The sequence below is a fragment of the Osmia bicornis genome, chromosome 2 (genome assembly GCF_907164935.1).
Source record: "Osmia bicornis bicornis chromosome 2, iOsmBic2.1, whole genome shotgun sequence".
NCBI lineage: Eukaryota > Metazoa > Arthropoda > Insecta > Hymenoptera > Megachilidae > Osmia > Osmia bicornis.
In genome coordinates, this window is record NC_060217.1 from 8,919,186 (window position 1) to 8,934,984 (window position 15,799).

Sequence of the window (15,799 nt, forward strand, 5' to 3'; positions counted from 1 at the left end):
CGTAATTAGCAAAGCTTCGTTAATGTCATCGATATTCTGAATAGCCGACATTGATGACTCATTTTCAGATAATCATCGACAGATAATTAGGTACTGGAATTATCGTAATCCTTTCGTAATTACCAGTTATCTCTTAATTTCAACAAATCGACCAGACACCATTAGAATCGTCTGAGAAACACGGACCAGTTTCAAACGAAACACAGTAATCAAGGAAGAACCGTTCGCTGTGAAAAATCTCGCGGTTTCACAGACACATTTACATACGGAATTACGGTATGGCGGAGCGATGCATTCGCAGACTCGGCCATATTATTTGTCTCGGCCAGCTTACACTTGAAGCTGACTTTTGAAGCATGACAGTCGTTTTCTCAAAGAGTCAGAATGAAAAATGCAGCTCCATGTACGGTATCAAGCTCGATGCCTAACTCGACCATTCCCAAACGAAACATTAGCGAGGCGTGCATTAAACGTGGGCGTGTCCAAGCTTCAGTCTCGATTAAGCCGAAACAAAACTGCTGAATGATATCCAAGATAAATGCTCTACTTCCTTTATATCGCAATTTTTCCTAGGGAAGCCTGATTCGATCGCGGGTATACGAAGGGAAGGTGGGACTGCGACAGCCGAAGTATAAGAAGATCAGAGCCACGCTTACCAGCCTCGTGACGAATCCCTTGATTCCCGTGACAAATTCTCTGAGCTTCCCTTCAATTATTTTCATTCAACATAATTATCGCCACCTAATCGATCCGTTCAAAGGCTCTCTCGAAGAGAAACACTTCTAAAGAGAAATTTCGTAAAATACTTTTAATTGAAAATCGCTAGCTAAACGTAAACGCTTCGGGATCGTTAGAGAGATTAAGACATTAATTTGTCGAAGAGAAAAAAAAAGGAATCCTCCCTAAGAAATCTTCGCGAATGTTAACCATTAACGCGTTCTCCGGGGTACAAACGACGCGGCTTGAAATTTATCGCTCGGCGAAAGGAAAATCACCGCGCAAACGTTTGCATAGCGATGACACGTGGGCGTGAGTGAGAAATGCGTAAATTTACATCGACAGCAAGGTGTACTAGGTACAACACGCACGCGTGATTGTCGGTACAAGATGTACAAAGCGCGCTGTTAAGGGCAAAACGTGTACGAAGAATCGTACTCGCATGGCACTTCGAACGCGAACTCATGGGACATAATGTATTGCACGGAACAGCGGTTATCTCGTTCTTTACGGTTGCTAACATTAAGATATTTTATCATCACGATGTGCTAATGTAGTTTCTAGAATACAAGACGAGTTCCTTGTTATCGCTCGCCTACGATTCCAGGGTATAAACTAGCAGGAAGTGGAATAACTATTTAACAGAATCTTCGATCAAATTCTACGAGGATCGTCGATGTTTGAATGTAGAAAATCTAATAATAAAATAAAGGAAGAGAAGCAGACTTTGAATAGCATTAAAATTACAGAGATCGGAATGATCCGTGACTAAGTGGGAAGGCTAGGCTCTCAATTACTGAAATTGACGCTGCAGCGAGCGCGTTAACTAGACTGTTGTTCACGTTACATCATCGTGCCGTAACAGTCATTGAACAGCCTAATGCAAGGATCGGTACGGGGGATCATTAACAGTTTTTCTAACGGTACCACGGTGTATTATGATCGTGAGATAACGCGAGATCGGCGATTTTTACAGAATCTAACGATGCAAAAGCCCATGGTAGCCGGCCACAATAACCGCATCCTAGCATGGCCCCGCTTCCTTGTTTGCCGCGTTACGTTCTGCATGCAAGAAGATCCTCGCAACAATGGCCGCCAGACCGCTGTCCGCTATGACCACAAACCCTCTTCTCGCGACCAATTACGAATAATGAGAGTAAATCGTGCTGTGTAATCGTTCGCCTCGAACGCTCCGGCCTGGACAGAGTTTCCTGTTCGATATCAACGAATTTACCCTTTTATAACGGGGCTAGAAGTTTACGTTCCGAAAAATTCTCTCCTAGTTTCTCCAAGTTGATGTTTATTAATGCTGGTGAAATATCGAAATGTCCCGAGACACGAGTATAGGTTCCGGGAAATTTTAATTGCGAACAGTTTACGAGCTCGAGGAGAGAAAGCTATGTAAGAGTATCTTGTACCATTTCTTGCCTACGTTGTTATTTTCAACGAAAGATACGAGACTCGATCCCCTCGTTTTCTAGTCCATGTTTCAACCTCGTCCCTTCTCCCCCCTCAGCCATTCCTCGTGTATTCCAAGCGATGGAATTAAAAACGTGATCCATTGACCACCTCGCGATCCCCGAGTATAACGCATTATTCGCGGTGCAAGCTTCCATAGCGCAACCAGACCCCTACAGTTTTATTGAGCCGCGTTAACGTCACCGATGGTACTCGCGAACGACGGGATCGTTCCATCCTCTGTTCCATCGGGCGTACAGAGGTTGGTTTTCTTGAAAATCCTGCAAGACCAGACGTCGGACGAGTTTTTCTCTCGAACGTCGTAGCTCTGCTACGCTGAATCCACCGGTGCGGCGACCGGCTCTACGATCAACCGAGTGTGTCGGACGGAACGATAGGATTCGACGAAAATAAATATCAACAGCTCTGCTCGTTTCTACTTAACCGTGAAATAATAAGCCTTACGTAGCGCATGTACTATCACGGTGGCAACAGAACCATTCGCAGTTCCCTCGCCATTTTCTGCCCACATTCACGCCTACACGTGTACGGGGTGTACCTTGGGTGACTAACATCGATCCGATTCGATGGAGACACGTTTTCGAACGATCAGAAAAAGTGTGTAAAACGTTTTCTATACCTTCTATGAATTACACTATTGTATCGCAGTGTTTCTCAGTCAAGGGTGAACTGAAAATTCTTGATAATTAATTAAAATTAGAGCCCCGGAAAAAATTGAAATTCCAATTCACCCCCTGTTCGCAGCCTAACTCGAGTCTACCCCCTTTTAAATAATTCAAAAATGATTCTTCCCGCGGTTAATGGTAGATTCGTTAAATTACCATTTCCACGCGATATTTCTCGGAAATGGGAAAACGTACGCGAAAGCGTGCAGGGACAAGCGATCCGATCGCGTTCTTATGGGGGATCCAGCCCAGAGACCAGGAGAAACCGCGCTGTATAATTGTTATATGGCGTAGTAATCGAGCACTCTGTTCTCACAGGAGAGCCGGTCGATCGAGAATGCGATCGGCGTGAAAGTACTGACAGATCCTAATGAGCGTCGTGGAAGAAATACGGGGAGGATATACGACCTTCGGTAGCGCTTTAAGGCTACCTTTGTTTTTAAACCCAGAGATCCAGCCTTACAACCAACTACCATCCTGCCGACTATCTTTTACAACTGTTCGGCCTTCTACCTTTTGAATAATGCTGTCGACAAATAAATGAATAGGAAAAGGAAGAAACGCAGAGGTGTTGCTTTTGATCCTACCGAGAGGGACCAATTTAATTTCTTTCCCAGACGATTTTTCTAATAATAGAAAATCTTTCCTGAGAAATCTTCCGCTTCGCGAGTCGCACCTCGTTATCGAAGGAAAAAGATGATACAACGATACTGTCCTCGAGACGACGCTAAAAGGGACTAATCGTTGGAGGTTGTAATAAAGTCACGCTATTTAACTTTAACAGCCGCGTAAACTTAAATGAACCGCCTACGTTACACGCTGTGTTAATGTCCGTGTTTTGACTGGCAAAGGTTCGATTACTCGCGCAAACGAGATAGAAGAAACGCGATGATATTTCATCGAGCGAATAACGTCGAGCGAGGTTCTACGAATCTCTATGCACGAATTATGCAAATTGGAGAGTCGTTCGGTTTTGCTGATAAGAATCAGCGTTGAAAGCTGAGGAAACTTATTAAGAAAGAAATCACGAAATGCATAGTTTCAAATTATACCAAGGAAGGTGCTATGCAGAGATGAGAAGTTGACGAACGGGATAGCACAGGGGAAAAGGGAGCACTTCGCATGCTCCGCCCTATCCCCACTGACTTCGTACCCTCTCGCTTTGTCGCGAAGTTCCATTTTTTTTTTTTGTCAGGCGACGCGATTACTGTGTGATCGGCCAATAGCGCGCGACGATCTAGAATGCGTGTGCGTGAGGCGTGTCTTATCGACGACCAATCGTACCCGCATTCCTTAACCTCGTCAACCTCTCATCTCTCTATAGCACTTACGCGATTCTGTCTCGAGAAAAAACCTCGGGGGTAATCTATTCAGAAACACTTGCAACGTACAATTGTCATTTTACATCGCTTGGAAATGAAGGGCAGAAAGTAACTTCCCCGAGGGGAGATCTCGCATCAAGGTAAGCCCCGAGTTCCCTTAAATGCCCGACGATGCCCTGGCACTCGAAACTCTGTTATTATCCTTGATTTCTCTATACCGTTGCGCGCGTTTATCCGTGTAAAGTTAAAGACAACGGGGCGAGCCTCGCATTAACGTAATACGAGGCGATTAGCGATGTAAGGAGAAGCGGGGAACGAGGGAAACGCGTGTAGTACTTTCGTGGCCAGACGAGTGCTAAGTGACGATGTCCTCGGCGTCGTTACGCTTTCTGGAGGCAATCCGGTCGGGATCGTTCTGCTTTTTCCTCGTCGAATGAGAACGGTGGTAAAAAAAGTTTCGCTGCTGCTCCACGCCCAGTCTACTTGCTTGGAGGAAAATGAACGAGCCACGATGAAAACGCGTATTTCAATCGGCGAAAAATAAAAGCCGCTCTCGTTACCTTTCCTTCTACTCTCGGTAAAACTGTTTCTATCTTGGAAACACAGGCTACTTCTTTCGATACTACGTTGATGGGATATTAATGAACATTCGCGGCGCTATTAATTCCTGATATTTGGCGTTCACCAGATCGCAATTGTAGCAAATTGGAGCGATTTACCCTCGCGAAAGGATAAACGTTAATAGTCTCTTCGAACACGCAACGTGTTTCATTAGTGTAATAACGCACTGTACGAGTGTTTATAATCCTCATCGAGAAATTAATTATTAGCTGAATGATTGAATGTTAGATTCGTAAGGTCGATCGATTAAACGGGGAAGGAATTTTAATTGATCGGCTGGCTTATGAAAAATTGTGACCATCTATCAATGGTCACGGTGAATCTGATTAATAAATGACGGAGTTCTTTTCGTGAGACACTAATTAAATCGCTGCTCTAGCAGGGACATCATTAGCCTAACTTCTAACGAAACGAAATGAAATCTCGCCATCGCGAATCGAGTTGAAATCTGAATACTTCAAAGACGAATCACTTCGACCTCTGCAAAATTGTATTTTCAAATTTTTAATTTCGAAATGACTAATTGAAAATGGTATTTTAATTCAATTTTTATTCTAAAAGGAATGGCGTTTCACTCTTTGCAAGAACTCGGAGCGAAAACTTGGAAGCGGAATCTATAGGACGAACGGAAACAGGGTTTCAGAAAGGAAGAGGAGCGGTAATTATGCATACGATCTTCGAAACGATTCATGCGTGCAACAGATTGGATCGAGCGATCTTCTCCTTCTTCTTCCTTTTCTTACTCCACTTCAAGTTTCTCTTTTATTTTTCACCGTAGGTATACATCGTGATTATCTCGTACGGACAGCGCGATACGCTCTCGCATGCGTAATATTCCATTTGGCGATTGGACAGAAAATTCCGATTTCCGGAATCCCTTCTTACAGGGACAAGAAATTTCTACAAGCCCGATTATCCTTGTCGAACGTTCGATTTCCGATTTATCGGAATTCACCGTGCAACCTTGACTCGATCCTCGCTTATCTGCCTCTTTAATCAGGCTTGTTAACGCGCATCACGCTCGCCGGGATTAAGTAGGATTTCATATGCAAATTTATGACACTGTGCGTACTATGAATCAGTCGGTACAAGAAACTCGTTTACAGAGTCTCCATCCAGACAGGATTTTTCAATGTTACGTGCGGATAGTGGGACACCGAGAGGATGTTACATCATTCATTGACACATTCCAAGCTGAACGTCTTACTAAGAGGATCATCGAGAATTGAAACTTTCATTTTTAATTACTTTAACACGTGTAGGCTACTTATTTTTCACTCGTTCAATTTTCAAATTACAAATGATAAAAATGATTGTGACGATCCAATGTCGCAACAGGTGCGTCGCGTATTGAAATTACGATTCTCCGATTAGCATCCCTGGCGTTTCATTCATCTTGTTAGTTCTACTCTCTCTTTCCTGCAATTTCACCAAGAATTCCTGGTGAAACTTGGGATGCTATGATCGCGGTATCCTTCGATAAATCAGTCTGGCAAGGAAACACGGCGTTAACAAGCCTCGATTAGATAATTTGATAATTCCAAGTGGAATCGAGACTGGGGTAGCCACGATGTATCTGACCTTCTCGTGTTCTATTAATTACAGCTACGGGCAATCGAAGTTTCTTTAAACGCGAGCAACTACAAGGCTCCTCCGTTACGGGTTTCGAGTAATTTGAATTTTCTTTCGATCCCGAGGACTGATTATTGCTAGACACGCGGATAATTAGAGCTCGTATCCGATTACCTCCCAAAGAAGAACTAACCGTTATCATACGAATACTTCAAAATAAAATCATTTGAATAATATCAATTGTAGAAACCTTGCTTTTCGTGAAAGAAGAAGAAGCGTTAAATGTTGGCGGTGGTAAAACGCGGAGATGCCAAGGCGATAGCAGGAGCGTAGGTGAAAGAAAAGGGAAAAGGAGCTCGTGGTGAGGAAAAGAAGAAAAGAGAGAATGTACGCGCGAGAAGAGAAGACCCCCTGGATACGTGTTTGCTTAACACTTTTGGCTCGAGAGGAAACAAGCGTAGGAAGACTGTCCGCCGCGAAGTTTACGGCCGCGGAATAAATTATCGTCGGATTCGTGCGTTCCTTCGAATTTCAGCTGTGCTACACGAGCGTAGATATACCTCGACCGCGAACCAACAAAGGGTGAATCGTAAAATCTGATCCGCCCTTCTCGGTCGACATTTAAATTCCCACAGGATTTATCAATTACACGTAACTTTTAAATTTAAAATACCTACAATTTCATGTTGGAGAAATAAGAAGAAAAGAACGTTGTACAAAGGAAAATATGTCCCGAATAGTTTCCTGACGTCTGACAGAGCGTACAAAGCTCCGGAACAAGCCGATATAATCCGTGGATATTTTTCAAGCATCGCGAACCACGCTTTTCGAATCTCGTTCGCCGTGAAATGGCTGAAAGATGCAAATAAAAGCGGCAGGAGGAGAAGGATAGAAGAAAGAAATATACGCGTTCCTCGCCACCAGCGGTGTAATTTGTCACGTCCGAGATTAAGAAGTCGGTGATACCGAGAACAGCGAAGAAATGCCCGATGTCACCCCGTGTATCGCAGATACGAGAAACCGCAAGGAGGATTTAAGGTGGTGCTATCAGCTTGGAAGACTACAGTGTTCAGCAAGACGTGTAATACGCCATTTTCTATAGTAGGATTATTTCCTTTCATTTTTTCTTTCTTTATCCTTCTGCGGTTGCAGTGGACAGACCGGTCCGGATGTTGCTCGTAAAATCGAACACCCCAGCTGCAGTTCGTCGCGCTTTGCTCGAGAATCAATTTTCGGTCAGGTCCCAAGGATGCATATTCAAAATTTATTATTAAATTACACTAATATTTCAATACCGATCAAAATAAATAATTTTATAAGAGTGCCCTCGATCAATTCTCTCTTTGTTCTTTCCAAGGTTAATTACACGTTCGATCTGTTCCAATATTCTGTAAACCGGTAACAAAGTATCGATTGTAGTGCCGCGATTAGGCTAATTAATGCACAGGACAAGAAGGTACAAGCACGCGTGACGAGATATTAGATAAATGGATCGGGTTTTGCCATCCGCTACCAAGAAATTTTACGCTCGACTACCTTCCAAGACGCCAGGCGTTCGTGTATTTTACAGTTTCGTGCCACGGTAAGATCGATCCGAATCGATCGATCGCGAACGATCATTGGGAAAAATCAATCGCGATCGTCTACGCGCGAAACCCGAAGCGGATAAGCGCGGGCAATGCGCGAGTCTCGCCGTTTCACGCGAACACCTGTTATCGCTCTAACGTAATTTATTATTACAGCTTTGTAATTTATTATACGATCGTTTACACAGCGCGACGTCGCGACTGTTGAATTATGCAAAACCTAAGGTGTTGATACGTTAAACAATTAATGAGGGAAATATGATAAATATTCTAGATAAATTATATCAGAACTTCGAATTAATACTATTAATTATGATTTTCTGCGAACTGAGATAATTGAAATATCAGGTTTACTTTAGTTTTAACAACCCTCAATTATGCAAATTGTAATTAGTCTTACAAGTGAAATTAACACTGTTTTATCGGTTTGATTAATTATTTGTCGAATTCTGAAAAATCTACGCATTCCTTCAAATTTCTCAACATCCTCATTCACTACAATAAAAGGAGCTAATCACCTAACAATTTACAACGTTGAGCAATATCACCACAAATTACACCGTTTACTTAAATCGATCGATTCGATGCAGACTGTTCGAATAAATCTTTTTCCCTCAACGTCCATTAATTTCACGTTTGATAATTATTTAATTATAGTACGGGACAACAAGTGTAGCGAACGCGGAGCTCGTCGCCCGTTTTCAGATTACGCACAAAGTAGCGTATAAAGCAAGAATGTCAATAACGTTAAATACATATTCGAACGTTAAAATACGAGGCAGCAGGCTCGGTATTAACCTGCTTATCAAATCCGTACACGCGTGTCCTTCTCGGTACTTTGGAATACTGAATTATCGTTATGACGGCAATAACTCAAAAGATACCATGAACTTTCATCACGGTTGCGTTCATCCCCGAAGCAAGTAGATAATAAAAGAGTGCAGGTCTAATTACTGGCTGTCCCTTTGCAGAAAGGTAATAATATTCTGCACTGCCTACGGATGAGACTCTAAATGATACACGTTACAATTTGAAAATATTTCATTCGACTAGATTTATTTATTAAATTAACAGAATATTAATTGAAGCCATCTTTAATCCTCCCCTTAATCCATCGCTATTGTTACCTATTCAAAATTCATTTCTATTCTTTCATTAATAAAATAAAAATTGATAACTCGTTACTACCATTTGGTAGTCGATATGTTAAAGGGAAATTTGCGAAATCCCTGGTGCTGCATCTACCGATGCAATCGCTATAATATATCTTTGCACATAAGCAAACGTAAATGTTACGCTCTGCTGCAGCTTACGATACCGACCACGCGGAATTCGCTAGAATTTATTTACCTTGCAAGGTCGTCTTTTAATTCGCCGAACATAAATTCAACCCCTGATACAGTGATTTGTTGAAGCTATTCCTGCTTAACTCATCCAGACCGCTCCTCGTCCGATCGTTATACTAATTGTACCAAGAATTTTATTCTTTCTAATCATTTAAATCCTTTGCATATTTTCAATTACGTTATCTCTGTGTACGTACCGAAAGGGTTACAGAAAAGTTGAATAGAGCTTCGTTGTTACGTGACCAACGGAAGACGCGTTATTACTCGTGCCAACTTAACCGGATGCATATTGAATGAATAAGGGAAAAAAATATAGGCACACGTGCCGGCTTTATGCATACACAGTCCGGACAAGGCATTCGGAATACGTTCGTTAGGCTATACACGCACGTTTCGCGGTTCGTCATTCTTTCAACGTGCATGCGAACCTTAAAGCTCCAACTTCTACGAAACGACGCGACGCCCCGTCTTTCGTCGTTCCGTCGAAGAAAGGAACAGCTTGCACGTACCGGCAGCCATTTGTGGTCGGAGTTAAGTAAAATTCTATTGTAAGTAAGCAACCGGTGGATCTCTATGTTTTTAAGAGATTGCGATTGAGGCATTCGGATCACTTGGAATATGTGCAAGAATATTAACCCTTTAAGAACGGGCGTGGTTTATAGAATATGCTGTATTTTTAGGCATTTTAAAATGTGGCTTATTTTTAACACTTAGACTGCCACGTTAAAACTATTGAAAATTCTAATAACACTAGATTGCCGGAGCGAGTTAATTTGACTCATTTATGATTTTATTGTTATACATATATATATAGAAAAACTTGAATAATTTTTTTTAAACTAATTCCTATTTTGACGGATGTGAATCCGGCAATCTATATAGTGTTAAGTATTACTTTTGTCTTCACATATTATCTTTAAAATATTTCATTATATTTTTACCCACAATTTCAAGTATCTAATACAAGTATTTCCAATTAAGTAAGTCAAAGAATTCGTAATAATATTAGTGATGGATTCCTATCGAAATTCAAGCGTCACCCATATGTGGGTGACGTTGCGCTCAAAGTGTTAAAATTCTGAAAGAGTTAAGGTTTAGTATGAATTATTAAAGAAAATATTAAGTACTCACCAGCCATACATGTTTCATCCAAAGTGAATCACCGCTGCTCGTAATCCAATCGCAGAACAGTAAATTACACCATACTTCCACCAAATTCTGTCAATTACATCTGAAAACAAATCACAATCACTCGTCGACACGAACACACGATTTCCGCGATAGAGATCAATCTGTAATTTTAAGTAATTGTTGCTCCCGATACGCACTGCTACCAAAGTCGAGCCACCTCTCACTTTCGACCGTCACTGTTTTCAAAACAAAACCATCCTGGCTTTCGATGCCGTTTTATTTTAATTCAAACGTCTTAATATTGATTACGTCGAAATTAAGATTTTGAAAATTCCTGTTTACCTTACATCGCTATTTTCCCTAAGGAAGCGTGATTTGATCGCGAGTGTATTGAAATTCTATTGTTTCGAAAATAATTATTGTGAATCGTAATTTAATTAAGGAAATTATGGAAGAGAAATGAAATGCGTATCGCGAATCGGGTTGCCCGTGGCGTCTGTCCTATGCGGCCGTTGATATCACCGTCGAGCACGTTCATTGTCGCGTCTAGAGGTCACACTCTATTAATAAGCTAATAAACAAAGTACTTCCTAGTTTTCACAAATCATCTACTACGATATGTATCTCGGCTACATAATAATTATCTCAGTTCTTTTAGAAATATTTATTCCAGCTCTATAAAACTAAGGATTCCAATAAAAATTTCGGAATTCCGACACAGAAAAATCCGAAGGAGGAGCGCAATGTTAATTAATATTCCAAATTGACTGTAACTAAATATAAAAAAATTCTAGACCTAAGCAATTCTGTTTTATTACCGCGTCTCACGCGAATTCGTTATCAACGGAAGACTCGTTTGCGAGACGGAAAGTTCATTTACCGATTCCCCAACATCTTTCGCTTCTCTAATCTACCAACAGGAATCATTAAACATAACGAACAATCTTATTAAATATACATTAAACATTTATTCCCAAGTTCCTCGCCGTTGAGCACAGGAAATACCAATTAATTTATGGTTTCACTTTTCTTCTATTCACGTCACTATTATAATTATCCAGAACGTTAAGAAAAATAATAATGATAATAAAAAACAAGTACCTAAGGTGAACGAATTAAATCCTCATCACCGTTGATTAATCATTTCGTCGTTGTTTCACTTTGCACTTTTGTTAAAATAATAATTATTATTTAGACCGTTTGTTTTTTAATGATTCACCAAAAAATAGAGAGCACAAGTGCACACAAGTGTAGATCCCTAATGGTACCACGGAAATTATCGACGGATTTATAACGTACGGTCAGAGACGCGTTCGCCGATATCAACAACGACCTGTACGCAAGGACGGTCGAAGGAAGACTGAACCGTGGATCGTAGCTCGAAGCAACGAAAGCCTGGTATCGTATCGAGCAAGGATCCACGGGATCTCTCTCCCTCTCTTCCCCACCCCCCCACCACACCTGTTCCTCATCCCCTTCTGCCTTTCGATTCTCCGCTCATTTTCAACCGCCACGAACAATTTTCTTTTGCTCTTCGCCCCCTTAAACCGTCCCTTTCTGTTCGACCAACGAACGATTGCTCTCCTCGAACACGCCTCTCCTCGCGAGAGACGCCGCAATAAATGCAAACCAGGAACCGATCCGCTCATACTTTCCGCTCCTACCTCCTCGTACTTTACGGCGCCGGTAACAACTTACGGCTGCCGATCGCGATTTTAGAGGACTCGTGTTCCCATCCAATGGATTGCTATGTTAAAACGACTTTAACCCTTTCGGTACCATCACTTGTACCGAGAACTGTTATGTTTCTATATATTCAATTGTCTGAATCGATATGTTCGAACGTTTTTACTTCTAATCGTCAGACAATACTGTTTTTTTTGTATGTGAACGCAATAAGGTTAACTATGTATAAGATATACTGTTAATTGATTTCTAAGTAGCTAAGACGACAGCCGTTAAGTAGGTTCATTTAGTAAAGAAAACAGCTTGAAGGAGTAAACATAACGAGGCAAGCGTGCGTCGAACATATAGAACATTTTTTGCTAAGTTTCTTAAGATCTATTTATTTGCTGACAAACTCACCTATGCGAAGCCACGGCATCGTGTACTGCAGCGAGTCCTGTCAAAAATGTAGAGTTGAAGATAAAATATGTACTATATCATTATTTTTTAATAGGAATGTAATAATGATCGTACCTTATTTAGTTGATGCGTACTGTCCTCCATCTTACGTAATCGTCCCATTGGATATAGCTGCACCTACAGGTTTCGCAGGTTAATGTTGTCGAAAAATTTTTCAACTTTAACATTTATAGTTTCGTATCACTGTCTTTTACATTATTAATTAAATTGTTATACCTACTTCGTTTGTACAGCCAGAGGAAATGTCGTATTCTTATAATCGAATTTATACACAAAAAACACTGTGCAAATCTTCCTGTCACGTTTTTGAATTTTACGACGCAATAGAAAGGGAAACGATGGCGTCGCCTGGCGGCAAACGCCGGAACCCGGAAACAGGAAATGCTTATTTTAAATAAGAAACTTTTATAATTTTGTATTTGAATGTTACTATGAGTCAAATAATATATAAAAAACGATAATTTCAAGAATTATGGTTTTCAAGCCTACAAATGCTATTAGCAATAAAAAGTAGTTAACCTACTCCTTCGGTAATGCTGTTGTCTTATTCCATTTTGATCCGATAATGTCGTGTATGACTGGTAAAAGGATAAAAATGTGCAATCTAACAGCAGATTTGTTCGATATATCCCCGATAGCAAATGAAGGCTTCATTGTGAAGCTTTTGGTCATACGTTAATTATAAATTGGGATCGATTTTAAAAAATTTTTAATTTATGGCGGTCTTTTCAAAATACAAGTTTGTCAAATTTTTCGGTCTTGTACTGATTTTGACTGATTTCTAAAAAAAAATAGACTCAATGGAAATCAAAACTGTACCTTTCCAGTTGCTAGTACGAGGTGTGATAAAAAAGGAACTGGTAAAACAAGTACGACTATCATACCAACCGTACTCTCTATATGCAGACTTAACCTCACCTGGGGGTGTCTGAGATCCCTAAAATCATGATCCCTCGAGAATAAAGACATGTCTTTTTGTATCTGTAGTCACTGTAGCAAGCGCTATGAATCTCGAAACCTTGTTGCAATGTAGGGGTTCTAATTTCGGCAACTTCAGAGAAAATAAATGCTGTCACAACTGGTTGCAATGAAAGCATTTACGCACTGTTTCAAAATTGAAACAAGAAACATGTGTAAATATTAAGAACCATTCTTCAAAGCTTGTTTTATTTTTCTTAATTCAAAGAAAATACCGGAGTGTTACACTTTCCCGGTGATGTAAAAACACAGTAAAAACGTTTACAGTGTTATGACAATTATTAAATAACACTGTCCGTATAACAGTAATATAATAGTGCAACCTGGACGAATAAAAAAAATACTTTTCACTGTTCAAGTATTATAAATGGCCCTATTATTCACAAGCATGTGGGACTCTACAATGTTTTTAAGCACCTTAACCCCAAAATTTTATGTCGCCCTTACTGGAACATCATCTCTAATCTCCGGATTAATCCTTATCTTCGAATGGTGGTACTTTAGAAAATATGGTACTTCATTTATTGAACAAGTATCATTAAATCACATTTCTCCATGGATTGGAGGAGGTGACAGCGGGTCAGATGGAAATAATTCGAATTTGAATGGTTCCAATTCCAATCAGCAAAATGTTCCAGAATGTAAAGTTTGGCGTAATCCGATTAATTTATTTAGAGGGGCTGAATATCAGAGATTTTATTGGGCTACAAATAAAGAACCATTAACATATTATGATATGAATTTATCTGCTCAAGATCATCAAACATTCTTTACCTGTGAAGGTGATACAGGTAATTGTTTTTACAAAGGTGATGCCAGCATGTTGTCAGATTTAGATATTGATTAATTGGTTTTAATAGGTAAGGCTGAATATGAAATAATGCAAACAGCTTGGAGGGAACGTAATCCAGTAGTGCGAATAAAAGCTGCGCATAGTGCTCTTGAACGTAATCCTGATTGTGCCCCTGCATATATATTGCTTGCAGAAGAAGAAGCTACTACCATTGTAGAGGCAGAAAAGATTTTGAAGCAGGCTTTAAAAGTAGCTGAAAATAATTATAGGAAATCTCAAAGTACGCAACATCAAGGATCAATTGCAGAAGCTATACATAGAAGAGATACAAATGTATTGATATACATTAAACGAAGATTAGCTATGTGTGCACGAAAATTAGGAAAATTAAAAGAAGCTGTGAAAATGTTTAGGGATTTAACAAAAGAGGTTCCACCAATTATGAATGTTCTAAATATTCATGAAAATTTAATTGAAGCTTTATTAGAAATGCAAGCGTATGCAGATGTTCAAGCAGTATTAGCCAAGTATGACGATATAAGCTTACCAAAATCAGCAACTATTTGTTATACAGCAGCATTGTTGAAGGCGCGAGTAGTTGCTGATAAATTTTCAACAGATATAGCTAGTAAAAGGGGTTTGACCACTCCAGAAATGATAGCAGTTGAAGCTATTCACAGAGCTGTTGAATTTAATCCTCATGTACCTAAATATTTACTAGAAATGAAACCTTTAATTTTACCTCCTGAACACGTCTTGAAACGAGGCGATTCAGAAGCAATTGCATACGCATTCTTTCATCTTGCTCATTGGAAGCAAATGGAAGGTGCTCTTAATTTATTACATTGCACTTGGGAAGGTACATTTAGAATGTTACCTTATCCTTTAGAAAGAGGACATTTATTTTATCCATATCCAACTTGTACAGAATGCGCTGATCGCGAACTTCTACCTTCGTTTCACGATGTAAGCGTTTATCCTAAAAAAGAGTTACCCTTTTTTATTTTATTTACAGCTGGTTTATGCTCCTTTACAGCACTCTTAGCACTTTTAACGCACCAGTATCCTGACACTATGGGTGTAGTTGCACGATCAATGCTTGCCTGGTTTTCTCATCCATTTTATTATATTTTAGACAAGTTGGAAGCAATTTGGCCTTCTAATTTATTACAACAGCTCTCTAGAATATAAGACATTTATATGATCTCTGTAATCATGACTTATTGTGATATTTATGATACTTATGCTTTCATCGTCATGTACATCACTTATATATTTACATCCGTACTTTCCGAATTTCTTATGACTGATATCGTAATACATATGTATTTACAGAATTAACTATTTACTTAACGTTGCCGGTTAAAAACGTCATGTAGCGATCAATGTACAATCAAATAAAAATTTGAATATCTTTGAATGTTTGCCTATTTCTTTTTCATGT

At 39.9% G+C, this 15,799-nt stretch overlaps 2 protein-coding genes across 6 annotated transcripts in view; one reads left to right on the forward strand and one right to left on the reverse strand.

Annotated features, from left to right (window-relative positions):
* LOC114883013 (ankyrin repeat domain-containing protein 6) overlaps nt 1-13,000 on the reverse strand; it is an 82,462-nt gene extending 69,462 nt beyond the window's left edge. Inside the window, exons 1-4 of one of the 5 annotated variants that reach the window (XM_029200299.2) lie at nt 12,805-13,000; nt 12,639-12,701; nt 12,525-12,561; nt 10,440-10,539 (exon numbers count right to left, since the gene is read on the reverse strand). The gene's annotated coding sequence lies outside the window, so the exon portion shown is untranslated. The other 4 variants (XM_046290213.1, XM_046290212.1, XM_029200304.2 and 1 more) reach the window with 4 other exon arrangements.
* Nucleotides 13,001-13,283: 283 nt separating this feature from the next.
* Nucleotides 13,284-15,775, forward strand: LOC114882985 (protein ST7 homolog). Its single transcript, XM_029200247.2, has 2 exons — nt 13,284-14,353; nt 14,423-15,775. The coding sequence occupies exons 1-2, from the start codon at nt 13,930-13,932 to the stop codon at nt 15,544-15,546; spliced, it is 1,548 nt and encodes a 515-aa protein (XP_029056080.1). The 5' UTR covers nt 13,284-13,929; the 3' UTR covers nt 15,547-15,775.
* The last annotated feature ends 24 nt before the right edge of the window (nt 15,776-15,799 follow it).